Source organism: Bison bison, unplaced genomic scaffold, assembly GCF_000754665.1.
Source record: "Bison bison bison isolate TAMUID 2011002044 unplaced genomic scaffold, Bison_UMD1.0 scf7180017864185, whole genome shotgun sequence".
In the NCBI taxonomy this organism is placed as follows: Eukaryota; Metazoa; Chordata; class Mammalia; order Artiodactyla; family Bovidae; genus Bison; species Bison bison.
In genome coordinates, this window is record NW_011494757.1 from 311,005 (window position 1) to 334,895 (window position 23,891).

At 45.7% G+C, this 23,891-nt stretch overlaps 1 protein-coding gene across 1 annotated transcript in view; it reads right to left on the reverse strand.

The window, feature by feature from the left end:
• Window positions 1-11,765: 11,765 nt before the first annotated feature.
• The window catches only part of PATL1 (protein associated with topoisomerase II homolog 1 (yeast)), a 27,799-nt gene continuing 15,673 nt past the window's right edge, over window positions 11,766-23,891 (reverse strand). The window contains exons 11-20 of the mRNA XM_010843741.1: window positions 23,394-23,574; window positions 22,810-22,933; window positions 21,914-22,011; window positions 21,415-21,474; window positions 20,244-20,392; window positions 18,658-18,817; window positions 14,932-15,087; window positions 12,975-13,066; window positions 12,730-12,879; window positions 11,766-12,416 (exon numbers count right to left, since the gene is read on the reverse strand). Of these exons, the coding sequence (XP_010842043.1) occupies window positions 12,395-12,416; window positions 12,730-12,879; window positions 12,975-13,066; window positions 14,932-15,087; window positions 18,658-18,817; window positions 20,244-20,392; window positions 21,415-21,474; window positions 21,914-22,011; window positions 22,810-22,933; window positions 23,394-23,574 (1,192 nt within the window). The 3' untranslated portion in view covers window positions 11,766-12,394. The remainder of the gene's footprint in view (window positions 12,417-12,729; window positions 12,880-12,974; window positions 13,067-14,931; window positions 15,088-18,657; window positions 18,818-20,243; window positions 20,393-21,414; window positions 21,475-21,913; window positions 22,012-22,809; window positions 22,934-23,393; window positions 23,575-23,891) is intronic.

Genomic DNA, 23,891 nt, shown 5'->3' on the forward strand with positions numbered 1-23,891 from the left:
GTTTCATACACCATAGTTTTGGGACTTTGTTGGCGACCCAGTGGGTAACACTCCATGCTTTGAAGGCAAGGGGCACAGGCTGTAGCCTGGGCGGGGGAACTAAGAGCCCACGTGCCCTGGGGCGCGGCCGAGTCAAACAAACCTGCCTCTTCATACAAAGCAGTTTCCCTGCTCTCAAAATCCTCTGTGCGTGTTCATCCCTCCCTCCTTCCTGCTGGAGCCCTGGTGACCAGTGATCTTCCTACTGTCTCCGCGGTTTTGCCTTTTCTCAGAACGTCATATAGTTGGAGTCACACAATATGCAGCCTTTTCAGATTGGCCTTTTTCACTTAGTCACATCCATTTACGGTTCTTCCATGTCTTTTCATGGCTTGATGCTTTGTTGCTGTTTCTTAGTTGCTAAGTCGTGTCCGACTCTTTGCTGCAACCCTATGGCCTGCAGCAAGCCAGACTCCTCTGTCCTCCACTATCTCCAAGAGTTTGCTCAAATTCATGTCCATTGAGTTGGTGATGCTATCTAACCATCTCATCCTCTGCCACCCCCTTTTCCTTTTGCCCTCAGTCTTTCCCGGCATCAGGGCCTTTTCCAATGAGTCAGCTCTTTGCATCAGGTGGCCAAAGTATTAGAGCTTCTGCTTCAGCATTAGTCCTTCCAGTGAATATTCAAGGTTGATTTCCTTGGAAATCAACTGGTTTGACTGATTCGACTGGTTTAGGATTAACTGGTCCTAACCTTCTTCTTGCAGTCCAAGAGACTCCCAAGAGTGTTCTTCAGCACCACAGTTAGACTCCCAAGAGTGTTCTTCAGCACCACAGTTAGACTCCCAAGAGTGTTCTTCAGCACCACAGTTAGAAAGCATCAATTCTTCAGCCTTCTTTATGGACCACCTCTCACATCCGTACATGAGTACTGGAAAAACCATAGCTTTGACTAGACAGACTGTCAGCAAAGTGATGTCTCTGCTTTGTAATATGCTGCCTGGGTTTGTCATAGCTTTCCTTCCAAGGAGCAAGCGTCTTCATATTCATGGCTGCAGTCACCGTCCACAGTGATTTTGGAGCCAAGAAAAAAAAAAATCTGCCACTGCTTCCATTTTCCCCCCTTCTATGTGCCGTAAAGTGATGGGACCAGATGCCATGACCTTAGTTTTTTAAATGTTGAGCTTTAAGTCAGCTTTTCCACTCTCTTTCACCTTCATCAAGAGGCTCTTTAGTTCCTCTTCACTTTCTGCCATTAGAGTGGTATCATCTGCATATCTTTGGTTATTGGTATTTCTCCCAGCAGTCTTGATTCCACCTTGGGATTCACCCAGCCGGGCATTTTGCATGATATACTTTGCATAGAAGTTAAATAAGCAGGGTGACAACACACAGCCTTCCATGATCCTTTCCAAGTTTTGAGCCAGTCAGTTGTTTCATGTCTGGTTTTGTTTCTTCTTGACCCGAGTACAGGCTTTTCAGGATACAAGTAAAGTGGTCTGGTAGTCCCATCTCTTTAAGAATTTTCCAGTTTGTTGCAGTTCACACAGTCAAAGGCTTTAGCATAGTAAATGAAGCAGATGTTTTTCAGGAATTCCCCTGCTTTTTCCATGATCCAATGAATGTTGCAATTTGATCTCTATTTTCCTTTGCCTTTTCTAAACCCAACTTGTATATCTGGAAGCTCTTGATTCAAGTACTGATGAAGCTTAGCATGAAGGATTTTAAACATAACCTTACTAGCACGTGAAATGAGCACAATTGTATGGTAGTTGCAACATTCTTTGGCATTGCCTTTATCTGGGATTGGAGTGAAAACAGAACTTTTCCTGTCTTATGGATCCTGCAGAGTTTTACTCAAGGCTTGATGGTGGTTTAGTCCCTAAGTTGTGTTGACCTCTTGTGACCCCATGGACTGTAGCCCGCCAGGTTCCTCTGTCCATGGGATTTCCCAGGCTAGAATGCTGGAGTGGGTTGCCATTTCCTTCTCCAGGGAATCTTCCTGACCCAGGGATCAAACCTGGGTCTCCTGCATTGCAGGCAGATTCTTTACTAACTGAGCCACCAGGGAAGCCCATCATGGCTTGATAGATGATCTCTTTTCAGCACTGACTAATATTCCATTGCCTGGATGGGCCACAGTTGATCTTTTCACCTACTGAAGAACAACTTGGTTGTTTCCAAGTTTTTCTATTGTGAGTAAAGCTCCTATAAACATTACTGTGCATGTTTTTGTGTGGATTTAGCTTTAAACATACTTGGGTAACTTTCATGCTTTTTTTTTTCTGTCATTCTCCACATTGTCACTGGCTTGCTCTCCCAACTGTTGCCAAATAATAGTTTCATATGCAGATTTTATCAGTGTGATCAGTCCAGGTATTGGGTTTCCCAGTTTTACCTTTTTTATAATCAAAACAAAAAATTCTTACTGGAAAAAAGTAATTCATGATTTCAAAGGACAACATTGTGTCCCCCAACCAAATGAAGCAGAAATTCTAGTTTGTTTAAGTCAGGTTCGCCTCGTAAGTTAATTGAGGCATGCTCCCAGGGACAACACCTGTGAGGGGGTGAAGGAAACAGGATCAGAGGGAGAAGTTGAACCAAGAGGCACTTACAACAGAAGCCTCAGCTCTGGGGAAATCTGAACTTGGGTTGGTCTGTTGCAGGTGTGCAATCTTGAGACAAAACAGCTGGGTGCTTATTCCGCAGAACAGTCATAGCATGCGGGGCACGTGGAAGGAGCCAGAACTGCCTCCCAGCCCTTTGGTCTTCATCTCGCATTCACGTTTGCGCAGCAGGATGATGAAATTTACTGAAACTAGGAAAGTGCAGAAGTGAGGACAGATTCCCCAGCGGGGCCTCAGGGGAGGTCACTCAACTCTCTGCTTGTGGTTTACAAGGGAACTGGGTGCGACCAGAGAGCAAAGACCACATTCTCTGTGTATTTTACAGACGATCACACAGGGATTGATTGTAAATTTTTAAAAGGGGAGCTGCATACTAGCTGGGGAAATTCACATCCCTAACTTCTTAGCAGGGGGCACTATTGACTGATCAACACTACAGTAAGTTCCCCTACGTACAAGTGAGTTCTGTTCTGAGAGCACATTTGTAAATCCAATTTGTAAGTACAACACGGTTAGTCTAGGTACTCAACTAATACAATCTGCTGTCATACTGTGCTGTAGTCGGTTTATAATACTTTTCACACAAATAATTCATAAAAAACAAAGACAAAAATAAACATTTTTAATCTTGCAGTGCAGTACAGTACCTTAGAAGTACAGTGAGTGTGAAGTTATTCAGTCATGTCGCACTCTTTTCGACCTCACGGACTGTCACCTACCAGGCTCCTCCATCCATGGGATTTTCCAGGCTAGAGTACTGGAGGGGGTTGCCATTTCCTCCTCCAGTACAGTAGTACAGTAAACAACAGCTGGCACGCAGGGGCTGGCATCAAGCGAACAGGCGGGAAGAGTCACTGATGGAGGAGGAAGATGAGGGTGGAGACGGCAGAGCTGAAGGGTGGGCAGCAGTAGGAGACGAGGAGCGAGCTGCAAGCATGTTCGTGCCTGACCTTGACGGCATGGGTCCTGGTTCCTCGCTGGATTCAATTTCATACCTACCCTCTTGAGAAGAGCGATCCAGGGCTGTGGGGGTCTCTCTTCCCCGTCTTAGGTGACGCGGCAGTGCTGGATTACATTCTGCATGCCTGTGGCAGCCCTGTGCACCGTTCTACGTTTGGATCCTGGGCCCGAGGGCCTGAGAAACTAACACTGTGGCTCAAACAAAGGCAATCCCCTGGCCATTTCCTGTCCTGAATCTGCTGGGTTCTTCACTTCTTCTTCCTCCTGTCTCTCTCCATCCCTCCCCTGGGCACATTCATGTCTTTGAAAGTTCACAACTTAAAGGTTCCTACGTAGGGGCCTTAAGTATTCATTACCACAAGTCTATCTTTACAGCACGTGACTCACCCGAGTGGGACCCACACACACCTTCCTGGGGGTATGACAAACCTGCAAATACTGGGGCTTCATATGAAGTGCAAACAGACGAGTAGAGCGAGCGAGCGTCGACTCTTACTGCATGCTAAGCACATCTACAAATGCAATTTCCTTTATTCTTTGTCACTGTGCCAGTTGTTGTACCACCCCACCTACAATTTTAAAAACCGAGAATCAAACAAGCAAAATATCTTATAAAAGCAAAGCCAGCATTCCAACATAGATACGAAAAGGTCTTCAGCCTTGGCAGGCTTCATATAACTGGTGCCTGGGAATCTTTTCTTCTCTTAAGGACAGAAACTATTCAAAGAATTAAATCCGGCTTCATAAACACAACAAACTGGTGTTTGGTTTAAATGTAACAGAACTACTGTGATACTTTTATCTTTAAAAAGTATCATGAGCCTGCCCCTGTTCCCCTTTCTCCCAGGGGCATATACTAAGATTTTAACCAACCTCTTCAGGCTATACAGAGCCTTCTGTTGCATACCAGCTAATCATGCACTGTACTTCAGAGAAAACGGAGGCTGTGTGTGAAGAACTCCTTCAAATTTGTAATAATTTTTTGTAAAAGATCATTCAAAAAATGTTTTTCCCCAATAGCACTTAATGAACTCTCATGTTGAATGGCTGAAAAAAAAATCCTTTGTAATGATTCAGATTAGGTTTATTTGCAAGTACAAGTGCAGGCACTTCAGTCGTGTCCAACTCTTTGCGACCCCGTGGGCTGCAGTGCGCCAGGCTGCTCTGTCCATGGGATTCTCCGGGCAAGGATACTGGAGTGGGTTGCATTTCCTCCTCCAGGGGATCTTCCCAACCCAGGTATTGAACCTGAGTCTCCTGCACCTCCCACATTGGAGATGGATATTTACCGCTGAGTCACTGGGGACAGAGGCCCAACTTATGTTGGTTTAAACACAGAAGAGTTTATTCTCACACCTAAAGACATTTAAAAAATAATAATAAAAGAAATTCAGAGGTAGGCAGCTCAGGATTGGTTTGGTAGTTCACTGAAGTCTTCTCAAAGCCTCCTTCTCTCTGCTCCACTGTGCACTGTTACTGTCGTTGAGATTATTTTTTGCCCCAAGATGGCTGCTGGAGCTCCAATCATTGTATTTGCATTCTAGGCAGCAAGAAGAGGAAAGAAAGGAGGACAAATAAGTATTTCCTTTCTTTTAAGGAGCATTTTTGGAAGTTCCATACAAGGTGTCTGCTTCTCTGTTAGATGGAGAAACATTGGGAAATGACTGTGATTCAGGTTTTCTTTTTCTGCCACTCACTCACTACAGTGTTGGACAAATCATGTCCATGCTCTCTCCCTTTCCTTCCTTTAAATACAAACCAAAATCTATTCATTATAAAAGATACAAGGGTTCAGAAATGCAAATATAGAAAAGGAAATTCTCCTTAACCACACCTTCTAGACATGACCATTGTTAACAGCTGGATATATATTCTTCTACTATCCTGTGGATTTTTAAAAATTAAAAAAAAGTCAATGATAAGATGTTTGACACTTGCTAGTTTGCCAGGACTGTCCTAACAAAGTACCACAGACAGGGTGGCTTAAACAATGAAAGTGTGTTTCCTCACAGTTCTGGCACCTGGACGTCTGAAATCCAGGTGTGAGCAGTGCCGGTTTCTCCCGACGGCTCACCGTGGAGATGGCCGTCTTCTGGGGTCTTCACAGGCAGGCTCCCTGTGCCTGTGCTCCCATCACTGCTGCCTGTAAAGACGCTGCTCATACGGGATTAGAACTCACCCTAATGACTTCATTTATTTACTTATGACTTCATTTCAAATTCATCTTTTTTTGTTCTTTTGAACTCTCTATTCTGTATTGGCGTGTAGCTGATTAATGATGTGAGTTTTAGGTGAATGTGAAGGGGCTCAGCCACACATAGCCTTGGGTCCAGCCTCCCCAGACTGCCCTCCCATCCAGGCTGGCCCAGAACATTGAGCAGAGTCCCCTGTGCCAAACAGTAGGTCCCTGTTGGTTATTATTTTAAATACAGCAGCTTGTACATGTCCACCTCAAACTCCCTGACTACCCCTCCACCCCTTGTCAAAGGCGCTGTCCCCAGACAGTCACACGCTGAGGCGGGGTGCTAGGGCCACACCTTGGGCTTTGTGGCCGTTGTTGAATGGTAGGGACTTAGTGTTGTTTCTGCAGCACAGGAAAACTGAAGCAGTGACACATGCATACATACGCATCCACATATGTACTTAACGTCTTTTTCACATTCTATCCCCTTATGGATTATTACAAGATATTGAACGTAGTTCCCTATGCTATATGGTAGGCTTTTTTTTTATCTATTTTATACAGTAGTGTGCATGTTATTCCCAAATTCCTAATTTATTCCTCCTCAGCCCCTACCCAGCAAAGTGACTTTAAAAATAGTTTTGTCCTTTTCCTTAAAAACTCTGCCAAGCTTTTCCTTACAGACTCTGCGAAGGCTTTCCGCGGCAATGTGAGTAAAGCCCTTCAAGGCAGTGTGGTCACTCCATTCCAGCGACATTAACCTGTCACGGTCCTGAGAACTCCCCACCCATTCTCGTCGCGGGCAGAGGTCACCTTCTTCATGCTGCTTGGGATGCTCCGCCCAGCCCTCCGAGTGGCGTCGTCTTAGTGTCCATGTGTCCGCTTCAGTGTCACCTTCTTGCCCAGGCCTTCCCCGGCCTGTCTACAGTACAGAGCCCCATCTCTCCACTCTTCCATCCTCTTGCGCTCTCCTTTTAGCGCTTGGCACCAACGACCCCCCAGAGCGGAGCCTTTGTAACCTCTGTGCCGAGTAACGCTGGACATTCACAACAGCTTGTCTGCTTGCTGTATCACATTGTTTCCGACCTAGGGGTTGCTGTGATAAAGTGAGTGACAATGTGTTTGGAACGGGCCTTGCACACACAGATGAGTTCACACCATTAAGGTCTGTCCTCTTGGTTTTGAAGATCTGAATAATCCTGTCAAGCTGTTTCTTTGTGGTCCAACTATTTTATGAAAAGATGTCAGCTGGACGCTTGCTTGGTGTGGCCTGTGTGCTGGGAACTGGGGCGCGGGAGGGAATGAGGACTGGTGCCTTCGTGGAGCTCCCATATTAGTGCAGGGAACTGACAAGTGAACTGACTGCCTGGGGCTGAATGTATCTCATATAAACAATGCATTTCCAAATACTGAGATGGAAGTGTGGGAGCAAATCTTTTTAAAAATCTCCTCTTCAAAACGCTTAAACCAAAAGGACCACACAGATGCCGGACAGCTGCCTTTCTGAAATTCTGATCCTTGTATATTGTAATGGACCCCGATAGTTAAGACCTGAATCACATTTTTGACACTACTGAGAGGGAATTATTTAATCTGCCTACTGGAAATGAAGGCATTAAAACCCAATCAGAAGAGTTTGCAGATGTGTCCTTAAATGCTTGCAGCTTCTCAGTTGCTGCTCCATGAAACATTTATCCAGAAGCAGGAGCCTTCTTGTAGCCACGATGCTGGATATGGAGTTTGAAACTTCCGGTCTTATACCGGAGCCTTTATGAGCTGGATGGTCTTGCTAATCTCGTTTGGGTACTGTACAATTATAGCTGCCCATTCTAATATTTCAAAGGGTAATAGAGAAGAGTTGAGTTATAAAATGAATGTCAGTGCTCTCTGTACACTATAAAAAGAGCTATAGAAACACGGACAGCATATTAAAAAGCAGACATCACTTTTCCGACAAAGGTCTGCATAGTCAAAGCCATGGTTTTTCCAGGAGTCATGTAGGGGTGTGAGAGTTGGACCACAAAGAAGGCTGAGCGCTTAAGAACTGATGCTTTTGAACTGCGGTGTTGGAGAAGACTCTTGAGAGTCCCTTGGACTGCAAGATCAAAGCAGTTAGTCCAAAAGGAAATCAACCCTCAGTATTCACTGGAAAGACTGATGCTGAAGCTCTAATATCTTTGGCCACCTGATGCAAAGAGCTGACTCATTGGAAAAGACCCTGGTGTCACAAAGATTAACAGCAGGAGGAGAAGGGGACGACAGAGGATGAGATGGTTGGATGGCACCGCTGACTCAATGGATGTGAGTTTGAGCAAGCTCTAGGAGATGGTGATGGACAGGGAAGCCTGGCGTGCTGCAGTCCATGGGGTCGCAAAGAGTCGGACACGACTGAGCAACTGAACGGCCATTGTGGGTTTACCTCTGCTCACTGCTGGACGAACAAGAATGAGTTGGCGAAACTACCTGAGGATGGAATCTGTTAACAGGGGAGCAGTTAAAGTACGGCGTGCGGCGGAGTACCGCGCAATCTCTAAATAAACCGAGGTGCCTCTCTGTGGACATGTAAGCACATCCACGATGCGTCAGGGAAACCCAGCATCTACCACAATGTGCACTGCATGTGCGTCGAGAAACCACTTGGAGGACAACGTATCAGGCTGTCAGCCAGGCTTTTTCTGGGGGTGGAATCCTTTAGATCGGTACCAAATCGTAAGCGACTTAAGAGATGCTCTACTCACAACAGGGAAAGTACACACATCACTGATTACCTCGTCCCCGTCCAGACGTTTCCTAGGTCTCGGGCTTGATTTCGGTTAACAGTTACCTTGGCGAACGAACTTGGCTGAACTGCAGAGCTAGAGTCACGGTGAGTAAACAGGCTCCTTGGAAGTCTTTCATGCCACATTCTCAAGATAAAAGGCAAAGCTGAGGCTGTTAGGTGACCTGCAATCTATTCACAACTGCGCCTCTACTTCAAGGTTAATGGCCAAAACTACGCTACCTGTGGCCTTAACACACTAGACCTGCTGCCTGAAAACCCGTTTTATTTTCTTAAGGATCAAAATGCCAACATACTTAAACATAGCTGGGTGAGGAGAAGTGTAAAGATGTCTTCCACTATTTCCCCACTTGGACTTTTCACACAAAGGACTTCACTGCTCTCCACAGGGAGAGGGCAGTTGGTGGTCTGCATCAAACTCGGAAGGTCATCGTGGCCTTCCTGGGACAGACAGGGTAGCTCTGGTGAAAGCCAGCTGGCTGGTACTCAGGCCACAACGGACCTGAGCAGATTTTCTGTGTGGATGGAGCTGAGACCCACCCATTTTGATTCAGCAGTCAGTGAGGAAAAAATGCAATTTCTGTAAATATAGAAACTCACTGGGAGATATGGCTTGGACTTAAAGTGGTCCTTTGATTCCTCAACTGTTTAACAGTGGAGTTTTTAAGCGTTTAACAGTGCAATACCTGACCACGCCTCATAGGATAACTGCCTTGCTTTCACACTTTTTTCAGCCCATTCATCTTTCAAAGTCAAATACACAGCCTCTGAAATCAAGCACAACTGTATCGGACATTCTTGCCCTACTAGCACTTCTCACTAGAGGGTAGGGGGCTGTGATTTTTAGCAGTTTTTAGAGAATAACCCCCTTTTGGTTCTAATAGCAATACATGAAGACTGAAGACAATCTGGACAATGGAAACGAGGAACCATCACCTAAATTCTCCACAAGCCTCCCCCTTAGAGGCAGCCACCGCCGTCCAATCGCCCGGGATTATATCCCTTCTTCCATTCCCCGTGCCTGTATGAAGTCATATACATATAAGGGACTTACTTACACTCAACTTTATACTCCAAGTGCTTTCTGATGTAACTAAGCTCTTCAAAAATAGTATTTCTTCTCAGAATATAAGCAATGCTTGCTCTCTACGGAAGATTTGGAGAAAAAAGAAAGCAAAAGGAAGCTCCCCGTGGTCCTGCCGCTGAGATGCACGTCTTCAGGGGACAGCTGCAGGAGCGCTGCCCTCGCTCAGCCGCGCCCAACTCTCCGCGGCCCCACGGACTGCAGCCCGCCAGGCTCCTCCGTCCCCGGGATCCCCAGGCTGGAGTGCTGCAGTGGGTCGCCATGCCCTCCTCCAGGGGATCTTCCCGACCCAGGGATTCAATCTCTATCTCCTGCATCCACTGAGCTACCTGGGAAGCATATTCTCCCAATTTCTTCCCCATCACATATACATTTTCATAAAAGAACTGCATTCCAAGCATATATACTTTCTGCGTTCCCCCACACTAGACCATAAACACTTTTCATGATTAAATATTATACCTGTCCATGACACATAGATTATTACTTAGCCACTAGTGAGCATTTAGGTTATTTCTAATTTTCCTATTACAAATGATGCTGTGTTAAGTTTGAAATAGCTAACATGAATTTACTACAAAGAATTACCCCCCCCCCAAAAAAAAGAATTACCAATTTTTTCTTACCTCTTCTGAGAAGATATAAATGAAAGCTAAGGAAATACTAACCATGAGGGCAGCTTAAGGTCAAACTGGGCTTTGTGAAGTTTCTTAACTAAACTCTCAGCTGCCTAGAGATGAGGAAGGTGAACTGTGGTCTATCCACTGAATTTTCTAATTCTGCTCTGCAGTTAAAAGTTGGGGGTGGGGGGCAGTGACTGTTGAAAGCATCCTAGCTTTTCTTTTTAAAAATATGCATTTATTTATTCGTGGCACACAGGATTGGACCAGGGATCGAACCCATTTCCCCTGCACTGGAACTGCAGTTTCAGTCACTGAACCATCAGGGGAGGCCCACACCCTAGGTTTTTTAAGTAAAGTTATGTAAACTTAAGATCTTTATCTGTCTCCCTCATGACAAAATAAGAGATAAAAACATCACGTGATACCATCCTCACCAATCCCCAGCACCAAGAGGTCTGCTGATCTATCTAAATACGCTAGAAACACATTAAAAGGCATGTTTAGGAGAAACAAGCAGGAATGTTGGCACATATTTTTTTTTCAAGTATACAATTTGTTTTTATTTACAATACCCTATAAAAATGTAAATTTAGAAACTTTTTAATTAAAACCAAACAAAAAAGATAAAAGCACAGAAGAGAAGAGATAATCATCGAGCCTTCACTTGATCGGCTGTGAAGGGAAGGCAGGGGGTGATGGCAGAGGGGACGAGGGGGCGCGCAGGGCACAGCGGGGAGAAGTACAGGCGGAGAACAGGAGGGCCTCACTGCTGTAGGATACATTTATGTGCAAAACGTTCATTCGCGTATTAAATACCGTAACCTGCCCCCCTCCCTCCTACATTCAGAAACGTGAGAGCAGCGAGGTGTGCTCAGGACAGGCCGGTGAGATCAATCAGATGCTATCTGCTCAGGGCTGGCATCACCAGTGACCCGGGCCCGCATCCGGGTGACTGCGGAGCGGGAGAGGGTGGTGACTGCGGAGGGGGGAGAGGGTGGTGACTGCGGAGTGGGGAGAGGGTGGTGACTGCGGAGAAGAAGAGGGTGGTGACTGCGGAGCAGGAGAAGGTGGTGACCGGGGCACAGGCCGCCCAGGCCGGACACAGACCCAGGCCCTGGCTGCACCAAGGGGCTAGGGCAGCGCTTCCGCGTGCGGTGCAGAGGGATCGAGGGGCGGAGCGACGGCCTGCGCTCACGTTGGGAGGTGCGGAGGTCCCCCCCAGGACACCAAGTACAGACAGGGAAGGAGACATCAGAGAATGGCTTACTGCAGCGGTCTCAGGAAGACAGAATGAGCGCGCTGAAGCTGCGCGGTGGAAGCAGGCTCCAGGCCGGCCGTCTCCCACAAGCCTCCGCGCACCTGAAGGCACGGGCTCAAGTAGCCGCGGCTGGAGCAGGACCCAGGCTAACTGTGTGCCGTTTCCACCGCGGTGGACAGAACCGAAGGAAACCCGAGTGGGGAGGAGACAAGGAACGGCTCAGCTGAGAGCTGGGCACCGGCCAACTGAGAGCTCTGAGTTTATTACACGTGCTGCATACCCTACATTTTATTAGAACAAGTAGAACCCACCAAATTAATCAGAAGATGGATGAGGAACAGATTAAAAACACATCAGCTGGTTTGTGGTTAGAGAAGGGATGGTGTGCCAACTAAATTTCTCAGTCTAAACTCATTCTTTAAGGACCCTTTGGAGACCACATAAACATACGTATCGGGGTGTGTGTGCACGCATATATACTTATATTTCTACTTCATCAGCTTTCCTACAGTCATATTAATAAGGGGCGATGAGGGAAGGAATTCTGTGGCAGACTACAACCTACTCTGAGCTGGAGCGGTGGTGGGGGATGAAGGGAGAGGTTATGGTTGTGTCTCAAGGGCAAAGAAAAGGCAGTATGGAGAAGAATCGAGTAAGGTGGGACATGCAGGACTGTCACACGGAAGGTAAGAAAACCAGCAGAAGTGTGAACCCAGCCACATTTCACAGAGCAGTGGGGAGTACCTGGCATTCAGAGGCAACCCCTGTGAATGGGACTCGGTCCCACCAGACGCTCTGGGGAGTGAGCTCCCTTCCCTCCCTCGTTTAAAACAACACTCCATGGGTGATGGCAGCAGAGCGGGAGGCAGCCAAGAGGAGGCACAGGGCGTGCGTGGAGGCCTTTACCGTATCCCCTGAACTAGCCTACGGCACAAAGAGAGAGAGGAGACCCGTGTGAATGAGTTCAGAGAGCAGTCATCTGCACCAGAACCCCAGCCCGTGTGACCTCTCCTATCGGTCACTCAGAGATCTGGACCCCAGCTGGAATTTCACTGGGCGGGTTCTGCTGTGGCCACAGTGCTTTACACCCAGCAGACACTCGTGTATCTCACAGAAGTCTTTAATCTCTTCCACTGGATTCATGACGTCTTATGCCCCTTCCACCCCCAGCCTCCTCAACGTAACTTCTAAAGTGCCGACTTCAGTGAGATGTGGAAATCTCCTGTTTCCAACTTACTGCAGTTTTGTCTCCAGCAAGTTCAGTTTCTGTCGGTCAACGTAACGAGAAAAGAGGGATACTAGGTTTGTGGGTATAGAGATTGGCTTGGCCAGGCCCGTCTGGGGAATCCGCAAAAGTTCTCGGGTTGCCACAAACATCACCTCCGTCCTAACAGGGAAAACCGATAATAATAATAATGTAAGAAAAGGAATGAAAAAGAGGACCTGAAAGAACTTCAAAGAAGAAACATGGCCCAGACTGACCATGGGTTGCTTTGCGCCAATTCTGAAGCGGCGTCTGAGCTCTGTAGGTCTTCCCCGCGGCTCAGGACGACGAGGAGCAGGGACAGGCCAAACTGCGAGAGAAGAAAGGAGAGGAGACAGAGGGCGTGAGACACCGCGCCGGCCGACGGGGGGCCAGGCGGTTGAGGGGGCGGCGCTGAATGCAGGCACCCCTCGCCGTGCTGCGCCGAGCCCGTGCAGAGCCCAGAGGGGTCCCTCCAGACTCAGCAGCTCAGGCTCTCTCAAGGGCAACGGCTCCCCCATCCCACCCTTCGATGAAAAGCGGACTCTTCCCTGCCACAAGATGGGCAGGGGGTAGCTTTTCTCCTATTTACTAGAACAGAAATAGAAGGGAAAGTTACATGAAGACAAATTTTGATACAGAAAATTAAAGTATATAGAAAAAACAAACAAAAAAATAGAGTTTGAATTAAGAAAACAGGTGTTAAAGCCCTGTGGGAAAATAAAAAGAAATGGAAGGATTAGGCTATAAAGAAAACATTTCCTTAAAAAATGACATACGTATCTGGAAATATAAAGGCTTAGAGGGTGTTAATGAGAGTTTAAAAGATAAAAAAAGAGAGAGGATAAACAGATTCATCTACCATATCTAGGACTGTTAAAATTTAGCAACATGCTGCAGAGAGATATATAAATATTTATTTTACTCCGTGGGCAGTAAGAGCAGAAAACGTGGACTCTAAAGGGGCACAAACATGGCCAAAACTGAGGTTAAACGCGTGAATCGTGGCTATCGCGGCCCGTGACGAGAAGCTGGGCAGATTCTGGGACTCCACCCCCCCTTCTGAGTTCACCTCACAGAGGATAACCTTGCCTTTCCACAACGTTCCCTTCATGTCACTGTCAGAAAAACAACAGGTTACATAATCTCGTCTGACTTCAGGCTTTTTGACTGCCTTTATCAAAATTAAAGCTAAGAGACCAAATAACGAGGAAGGCACACAACTTTGGGACCCCTGTCTTGCGTCCCAAGGCACCGCCACCCTCTCAGTCTCTGAGGCGCTCACTGCCCTTCGAGCCAGGCTCTCCAGGTTTTCAGGTGCCAGAAGAAAACCCGCCTCAGTCTCCTTTTCCCTTTACTGTTAACGGATGGTCCCGAGTGAGCGCCACTGTGTACCCAGCATTAAACTGCAACATTCACAGCTGCCTGCTCATCTAAGTGACGCTGCCATCACCTCCACTTTACAGATCAGGAAACCGTGGCTCAGCAAAGCAAAATGATCTGTTCATGGTCACAAACCTATGACGCGGCCGACGAGGAGTGGAAACCTGCTCTGTCTAAAAGCTTATCACTCTCCTTCTGTATTTATGCTTCCCCTGGGAGTCTCTGGATCTTTAATCTGATATAAACGAAATATGAACTGGGATGTCTTATGACAGAGACTGCTCATTACCTACCTAATCCTCTCTCCTCCTACTAGATCTGACTTCACCCGTGGTGACAATGGCGTGAACTCAGAGATGTTTCCAGCTTTCCCTGCACTCAGGTGTGGCGTGAGACTAAGAGCTGGCCATTGAGATTAAGTAGAAGTTGGTGGTTAGAGCTCCAAGTGAGGAGGCCAGCTCCCCCACACCCTTCAGCCCTCTAAACCCTCCTCTCCTGATGCAGAGCGGAGCCCTAAATTCCACACCCACTGAGGACACAAGCGTGGCAGCTGCTGCTGGGATGGCACAGCGGGGGACCAAAGGAGTCTGTACCCCGACACACACCGGGTTTTCTCCATGTGAGGTACAGAGCACCCTGTCTTGTGAAAATCACTACCATCTCCAGCTTCTGTCACCACGAGCTTAATGGAGCTCCCCGCTGAGGTTACAGCTCCAACCCCCTCACCCTCCTGTTTCCCTCCAAGACGGCCACAGCGGCCATCATTTGTACCCATACCTCGGACTGAGAAGGCTCGCAGGGCTCGGGGCTCACCTTGTTCTGGAGCACGGCAGAGAGGTGCGGGTTGGACGGAGCTGGGGCCGCTGCACTCTGAGGTAGGTTCATCAGCTGCTGCAGAAGGCTGGTGACGGTCACTGGTGGAAGATGGTAGAGGAGGAGAGAGAAGGGACTCAATAGGCATGGCAGCACCTACCGAAAAACAGAACGGACAGGCCATCACAGTCTGGTTAACTGCTACTTCAGCTATACCCATTAGTGGGCAGGGACGGAGGGGTACCCACTGCCCCAGGCAAGATGTAACAAAGGAGCCTGACAAGTCTGGCAGATACTGTTAGCATCTCAGCAGCAGATTCCACGGTAACTGCTGAGAATTTTTTCCACTCGTACAGGAACATCATTACTTGTGTGAAGCAAGGGGGCAAAATCACTTCTCAAATACAGAGCAAGATACATGACAGAACATCGGTATTCACTGTACAAGTACTCAGATGCTCACACTGTACCGGCACTATGGGCTAAAAGCACATGGTGAACAGGACAGACCCTCAGGCTCCAAGACACAGAGAAGCCGTGAGTAAACTGCCAGCTTAACTACTGTGCGAGGCAGTCTAACATAGGTAAATTCCTAGAGTCAGAGAGTTACTGAGAAGTATTTTCAGACTTAATGGTATCTTGATTTATCTTTATATAAAAGCTCAATGAGGAAACAGAGAAATGATCAATCAATGTTTATAGATCAGAGAAGCTAAGTGATCAGAAACCCAGACTTTGGTTACAAAGCTAGTAGCCAGAACCAGAATTCAAGGCTGTTGGATTCCAGCCTGCTAGTTCACTCATTCTGCTTTGCCATAAGGCCCAGGCTGGGAAACTAAAATACAGAGCTACTGGTGTAACTGGGTTATGACGCTTGAAATCAAGGGTGCTTCCAGCACTCAATGACCACAGCATAAAAAATGAAGGCTGGTTCTACTTTAAGTAGCATTCAAGAATAGAGAAGACTCCTTTTCATGATAGACTATTCTAAATAAACAGAGCTTTAAAAATTAAAGCATTCTTGCGTGCGTGCTAAGTCACTTCAGTTGTGTCCAACTCTGTGCGACCCTATGGACTGTAGCCCACCAGGCTCCTCTGTCCATGGGATTCTCCAGGCGAGAATGCCCTCCTCCAGGGGATCTTCCCGACCCAGGGACTGCACCCGTGTCTCTCACGTCTCCTGCACTGGCAGGCGGGTTCTTTACCGCTAGTTCCCCCTGGGAAGCCCAGAGCATTTTCAAACACACACAGAAGTGCACACAACGGTATAGTGAAGTCCACGTACCCACAACCCAACTTCAACAATTCAGTCAGTAACAGGGTGCCAACCTCATTAAATCTATGTTCTTCCCATGTCACATCATCTTTGTCATAAATAGCAATAGTTCAATTCTGTCACAATATTATCGTACCTGTGGAAGTTTAACTCCTTAATGATCATCTAATATCCACTCCAAACTCAAATTAGTCCAACTGTCTCAGAAATGTCTAGGAGCCGATTTGTTCTAACGATGATTCAAATCGGATCCACACGCTGCATGGTGGCTCTAAGGCTTTTAGAATCTGTTAACAGGTCTTCTGTCACTTGCCCATCTCCTTTTCTCGTGCCATTTTATTTGAAGAAACTGGGTCATTTGTCCCATTGTTTGAATCTCGCTAATGGCACCTCTGTGGTATCACTTAACAATGACCCAATCTTCAGTCTTTCCCCCATAAAAACTAGTAATTAGGATCAGAGGTTTGACTGAACTCGAGTTCAGCAGAGGGGGCAGGGCGGTGCGCAGCAAGGACACCCATGGAGAGCTGAGCGCTCCCTCCGCGCGGGGTCAGGAAGCACGCAGTTGCACTGCTCCCCTCAGTGGGGCTGGCGGTCGTCTGGGGGTTCAGGTGTGGCCAGCCTGCCCAACCAAAGAAATGAGAAAATCCCCATTCGCCTCTGGCCCACGCTTTCAGCTCCAGTAATGGCTGCTGCTGAGACAGACTGTTTTTTCCATTAGGAGCTTGTAAAACGGCAATTTTCTCATTTCTTTGGAATTTATTAGCTGAAATTCTATAAAGGAGAACTTCCTAATATCAACACTCTAGTCTCCTTGACATTTGGCTGTAATGAGGCAGGATAAATGTTTCTTTTCCTTTACTTCCCACTTTTCAGAATAATGAGTTGATGACCAAGCAATCTCTACATTTTTTTCATATCATTATGAACTCATTAAACATATCCGATCTACAGCAATCCACTGGTGTTAATTTTTGTTTCTGACACAAATTATCCCATTGTGACAGAAAGGAGGTTCCTTCAAGTTGGTCTGTGCGTCTTTTACACAGAACCATAGTAATCTTTCAGCTTTCTTGGTTTCTGACATGATACTCCATGATTATCTTGTACATTTTATGCCTCAGACCTGGAACCTGCTATCACTTCAAATAAACAGTATTTAGAGATGTGGTCTATTACTCTTTAACACATACAGGTAAAATCTTAGCCTCTATATTCAACCAAGTTTTCCTCACTAGCACGTAAGCTCCACTACAGCAGGCCTCTCTGGGTTCCTAACTCCTAGCACCAAGAATTAGGTGCTATACTTATAGGATCTATATAACAGTGCCTGGGACATAGAAGTGCTTAGTATTTGCTGAGTGAAGAAATTCTTTCAATTCTATTATTTCAGAAAGAATAATTTTCACTCATAAATGAGTAAAAGAATAAATTTCACTCGGGTTCATTCGCATGAATTCTATTACTTTGAATCTCATACTTAATGATATTAGCCCTTTGCGCTAACCGTATCAATTTCTTGCTTTGAACTTCTAATACTGTTTCGAATTTTGCTAATCTTTCAAGGATCCTGATAGGAATAAGCAGAGAACAGTTCTTACAAACTTGATACTCATGCTTCAGATTCTAGCCCACGGCTCCCCAGTGGCTCAGCAGTACAGACTGTGCCTGCTAGTTCAGGAGACGTGGGTTTGATCCCTGGTGCAGGAGGATCCCACACGCCTTGGAGTAACTATGCCAGTGAACCCCAACTACTGAAGCCCACACCCCCGAGAGCCTGTGCTCCGCAACAAGAGAAGCCTGAGCACCGTAACTAGAGCGGCCCTGCTTGCCGCGACTAGAGGAATGCCCGTGCAGCAACAAAGACCCAGCACAGTCAAACATAAATAAAATTTAAAATACTATGATTAATAATAAAGAAAATGAAACCCACAAATTCTAGCCCAGTTTAAACTGCTTAAAAGCACTGGCCCAGTTCTTGTGGGACACCATTCAAGTCTACAGGTCAGTGTTAAGCCACTAATAACAGCCCATGAATGATACTTTATATCCAATAAGGTAACCAGGATCATGAATGGCAAATAGTGAGCGGTCAGGCCCAGCTGGGGGCCTGGTCTTCTCTCTGTAAACACCAATTCAGCAAGTCTGGGGTAGGGCTGAACTATTTGCTTCCAAAGCAGTTCTAATACAGATCACAGCTTAACAACTGTGCCACATAAGATGGAATTACTGCTTTCCTCATGTTTAGGAACACGGTCTGTTGGATAAAGAAGTGGCATTAAAAATACAGGCTTGGAGTAAAGTTTTTGCTTTAAATACTCAAATGATTGAGCCAAAGATTAGGTAAAAGAACACAAAAGGGATAAGGGGGAAAAATAAGAAGTCTGGCTTCTAGAAATCTTATCCACTGTGAAGACCCAAAGGAAAGAGGACCCCACGTGGCGGGTCACCTCATCCTGTGCGTCCTTCTTGATGAGGAAAGGGAGGTTCCTGGCTGTTGTCATGAGAATGTCAGCTGCTTGCTCTGTGGAGAGGAAAGGCAGAATCCGGGCTACCATTCTCTTCCCCTTTCGGATACACATGATCTGTACAAAGTGGTCATCACTCGGCCTGCGGGGGAAGAAAATGCCAACTTAGGTCAGCAAGAACAACAGAAAAACCCCCTTTTCTCCTCTTACATGTTACTAGATGAACACACTGCGTTTATTTTCACTCTGCAATGATCTGTACTACAAAGCAGTGAGGATTACTTTACCAACTCTCAACCAAATAATAAAAAGTAAATTCTTCGAGTTTCATGAATATTGAAAATCATTTCAAAAATTGTACATTAAAAAAACTAATCAAACTATAGGCATTGATTTCCTTTACTAACTTTTAAGTAACTACACAAATGACATAGTTAAAACAGCAAAATCTGGAAATATATATATATATATATAAATAATATTCATAATCTCAGAGATAATTTACTAGTGTTATCATTTTGAAGGCATTTTTGCTGTGTATTATATATTTTTATCTTTCATTTTTTAAAAAGGGGGGATCCATATAATTTATATGGCTTGTTACTTGACTTTTTTCACTTGACAACTTCTTATGAACACTTTTCCATGGCAATACATAATACTTTATAGATTTTACTGGCTGCATAACAGTCCAATCTATGGAGAAACCCAGATTTATTCAACCAAGCTCCCTGTCAGTCCAACTCCGGAAAAGATGTGCTAAAAAGAAGGTCCTTTTCAAAAAGTTTTGTTTTGCATATGTCCTAGCTTAAAAGAATCATCAATTCTCTTGAATGGGCAAAGACAAAGGGAGTGTCCTCTTGCATTTATCAAACAAATATTGTGATTTCTAGAACATTTACCATTAGCAAGATTCTATTCCAGATACTGGGTAGGAGAGAGATGACAGACAGAGAAATCATACTAAGAAGCTTAGTCTTCACTGGAAGACTGATTGGCTTCCACAGCAAATAAGAATTGTATGGCAACCCCAAGAAAGTATGAATGTTTACACTTTCTATCTTAGTAGGAAACAAAATACATAAAGATTACATGGTTGATTCCTGGGTTGGGAAGATCCTCTGGAGAAGGGAATGGCAATCCACTCCAGTATTCTTGCCTGCAGAATTCCATGGACAGAGAAGCCTGGTGGGCTACAGTCCGTGGGGTAGCAAAGAGTCGGACACGACTGAGTGACTAACACACACACTACACACAAGCATAAACTAGATACAGTCTCTAAGCTCAACAAAAGAAACTAAATACTGTTTCCCACTGTCTCCAGTGTCCAGCACTGTTCCTAACAGATACTGAAGAGGTACTTGCTAAATAAATGAACTCAAGATACAGAGATTTTCCTCCCCGGCTCAAAAGGATTCTAAAATGTTTTATATGGAGTGGCATTTGAGTTAGGCCAAAAGGAAAGACTCTGAGCTTACTGAAATGGTAAAGAAGGGTAAGGGTAGAATGTATAAAGCCCAAAGGAATCTAGCAAGACTAACGTTTTTACCAAAGGACACAATTCTTACCTCTCCTGTCCAGGCAATTTCCCCCTTAAGTTGTCATACATGCAACAAATTTTGTGCTTTCTTTCATCCATCAGGGCACGTCGCTCTTCTTCCAGACTTAGGAGATAACGCCTTTCGTAATCCTCCACATCAAGCAGTAAACTATAGGTCTAAGGGAGAGACAAAGCCGGCCTCAGCAAACTCAGAACATCAGGTGAACAGCTTGGCCGTTCAGGACGAGCAGACAACAACGTAAGAGTGAAAGCTCATGGAAGTGACAGCGGGAAGGAGAGCCTGCTCTCTTAACCCAGAGAAACACTGTGAAACAACTTAAAAAAGACAACCGCCTTCAGGTATTGTTCCCTGTCCCTTCTTGACCGCTAATCCAGCAGGCGATGGTGAGGAAACGATTCTCCACTTTCCAAATTTTCCAGCAGCGGCACTGTTAGTAACGTGAACAGGCGCCACTGCGTCCCGTGATGCCTCTATCTGTGAACACGTAACAGCTAACGACTACAGGGTCCCAGGCCCCGCTCCAAGCGCCGTGCAGATACTCACTCACGGAGTACTCACCACAGCCCAGTGAGAAGAGACTCTCAGCATTTTCATTTTTAAAGATAAAGACGGCACAGAAAGGTTAAATAACTTGCCCCAAGTCACAGGCTTGGTGAGAAATGAAAAAGACGTGATTTGGAGCCTGTTCTCAGAGTCTGCGCTCTTAACTCCTATACTCCATGCCCCACAACACGGTGTTTATGGTCCAACACGAGCTGCCTACTGCTGATTCTCCGTAGAACCCGGGACAGTGCCCAGCACCCAGGGAGTGGTCAACAAATACACGTGAACTGACTGAACAGACAATCCATTCACAGGCAGAACAATTTTTCTTTTCATTTTCTTAGAAAGATGCCCTGCCCTAAAACACTCAGCTGTTAACTGAACAAGCTTGGACAAAACCCCAGGACTTCTAATTGTAACTGCAGTGCTTTCTCCATGAGGCCACAGGTGAGGTAAACCACATTCCCTTCCAGCACGCCCTGTACACAATAGGCACTTTACACAACCATGTACATTAATTAAGATCACAGGACACTAACCGATTGTTTCCTTTCCCACGTGTTGCGTACACATACATTTCACAGTTCGCTTAATTGAAACTAACTACAGCAACTTTAGCAATTCTAAAACTTACTTTCTCAATTATGAAAAGGGTTTTTCGTCTTTTGTCCCGAACCTGTTTTTCTTTTGTCTCCTAAAAAAAGACAAGACATTTCAATATGAACTCTTTAACCATGTTAAGAATAATTTACTGCTGGTAAATTCTATAGGTAATTCTATTTGTGACAGGACTGTGAAGATTAATAATCAAACAAAAGTAACGTGGACAAAGGTCACGGAGTTGACTGAATAAACCCACACATAAACTATTAACTAAATTCACAGATAAGCAAAAGGTATTGGAGAATGCAATGGAAAATGAAGATATCATAGGAAAATCTTAAACACACAGAAAACGATAGTTTTAAAAACTGGAATAAACAGCTAATGCTGTTTGTAGCCAGGGTTACCCAGTTCAAAGGCTCCTGCCACCCCAGGTCCTGCCTGGCTGCCTTAGGATTCCAACCCAGGGACCGTCAAAGAAGCAGTGCTGACCCAGACTTCCTTAAACACACAATTCTGTGGCTACTTACATCATCCTCACTCCGAGACGTCACAACAGCATCAATCATTTTTCGGGGATTATTCACACTAGAGACAGTGAGCTTTCCCAAAGAGCCCTCAAACTGCACTGCAAGGACAAAAAATTGCCAACAAGTAAAAACCCAGCAACACAGGCAGACAGCATTCAAAGAAGATCATCAGTCTCTCTTTTCTGGCCCCACTGCACGGCCTGTTGTTGTTTAGTTGCTGAGTCGTGTCCGACTCTTTGTGGCCTCATGGACTGCAGCCCGCCAGGCTCCTCTGTCCGTGCGATTTCCCAAGCAAGAATACTGAAGCAGGTTGCCATTTCCTTCTCTAGGGGATCTTCCTGACCCAGGGATCGAACCCGTGTCTCCTCTGTGCCTTGCACCGGGAGGTGGGTTCAGCCCCGCTGTGCTGCATGTGCAGACTTTAGTTCCCTGACCAGGGATGGAACTCAAGCCCCTGCTGTGGAAGCACAGTCTTAACCACTAGACTGCCAGGGAGGTCCTATGTTCTCTAGTCTTTACTCCAGACCTAAAAATTCACTACAAAAATCTATGTATTATCTAAGGCAATGTCTTAACAAAATCTATCCTTTCCCATTTTTTTTTGGTTGTAATAATAAAAAGTCTGAAGTATCTTCCCCTTTATCTATTTTATGGATACTAGAAACTATAACATTTTAAAAAGTCACGGAATCTCAAGTAGAAATGGACTTAAAAGGTCATCTGTCAAAATATCCACTCCGCACTTGAATCGGTGGCCTCCTCGTCTGTCAAGGACAGCGGTGCCGTGTGCCATCGGTCTCACACGTCTGCATCCCATCATCCACACGCTGCTGCTGCGCTGTCCCACCAGCAGCACGGCGCGCCTCCCCGCCGTGGGCATGGGGACGCGACCTCACCTGGCTTGTAGGTGTGCTCCAGCTTGGCCACCTGAGGCGTGATGAGCTTGGTGCGCTCCTTTTTTGGGCCGTCACCTTGCATTTCTTCAGCAGCTGACAGTTTCTCCAGTTTTTCAAAGTAATTCTACCACACGAGAAGACGGTTTCAGTTGCAGCAAGCGCAGCACACGGCCGCTCTTTACCATGAAGCGGCTTATACCAGTGGCAGCGATGCTGCTCGTGCTCTATATGTACTGGCTTTTAACTTTTGTCAGATTGTGAAGAACTTATCAAAAAATCCCGCCTTCAAAATTAGCATCAATGGAAACATCATTAGACTGCCAAGATTCTTAATTTTAAGAACCAGATTACTGATGCCAAAAAGATTTGAAAATATTGGTTTGAGAGTCTCTAAAGTTTAGAAATAAAAGGCATATATGCAAACCTTTCAGTGAATATTGTGAGAGATTCTTCAGCTTGAAAAACGGGACAAAATTCTTACCCACTTGAAGACTACCTCAGAAGAAAATTCCACCAGTATTTAACTGAGTCTTCACCAGGGTAAGTGACTAAACTTATCTTTCAGACTGGCACAGAGTACATACCTGATAATAAAAATCATCCAGGTAGGGATCAGTGCTTTGCAGTTGCATCATCTGGATTTTAGAGACCCAGTCTTTTTCTCGCTGCAGCATGAGGTTGGCATACGGATCCTTTCGGATATGATCCTGATGACTGCTCCGGTGACTCCCTCTGTCTCCTGCACCGTTGAGATTCCGATGTTGACTGGAAAAGAAATACAGGTCACATGCACTCCGAGAGGACACATGAATTACGCCTTGTAACAATACTGGAGTAAACCAGGCCAACTAAAAAATAAATTCCCCTTTGCTTTTATTAAAAAAGGAGTGAAAAAGAATAGAATCTTAACAAAATTTGAGAGGAAAGAGCTATGCAATACCTAACCAGAGGACTAAGCTAAGATCTGGGTGCCTCACCATAAGCTAAGCACCTTCACCTATGGACTTGTGTGTAAGCCCCACAACAACCCTATGAGGTCCGTAGGTTTATTTTCCCCACTTGAGACGATAAACTGAGCTCAG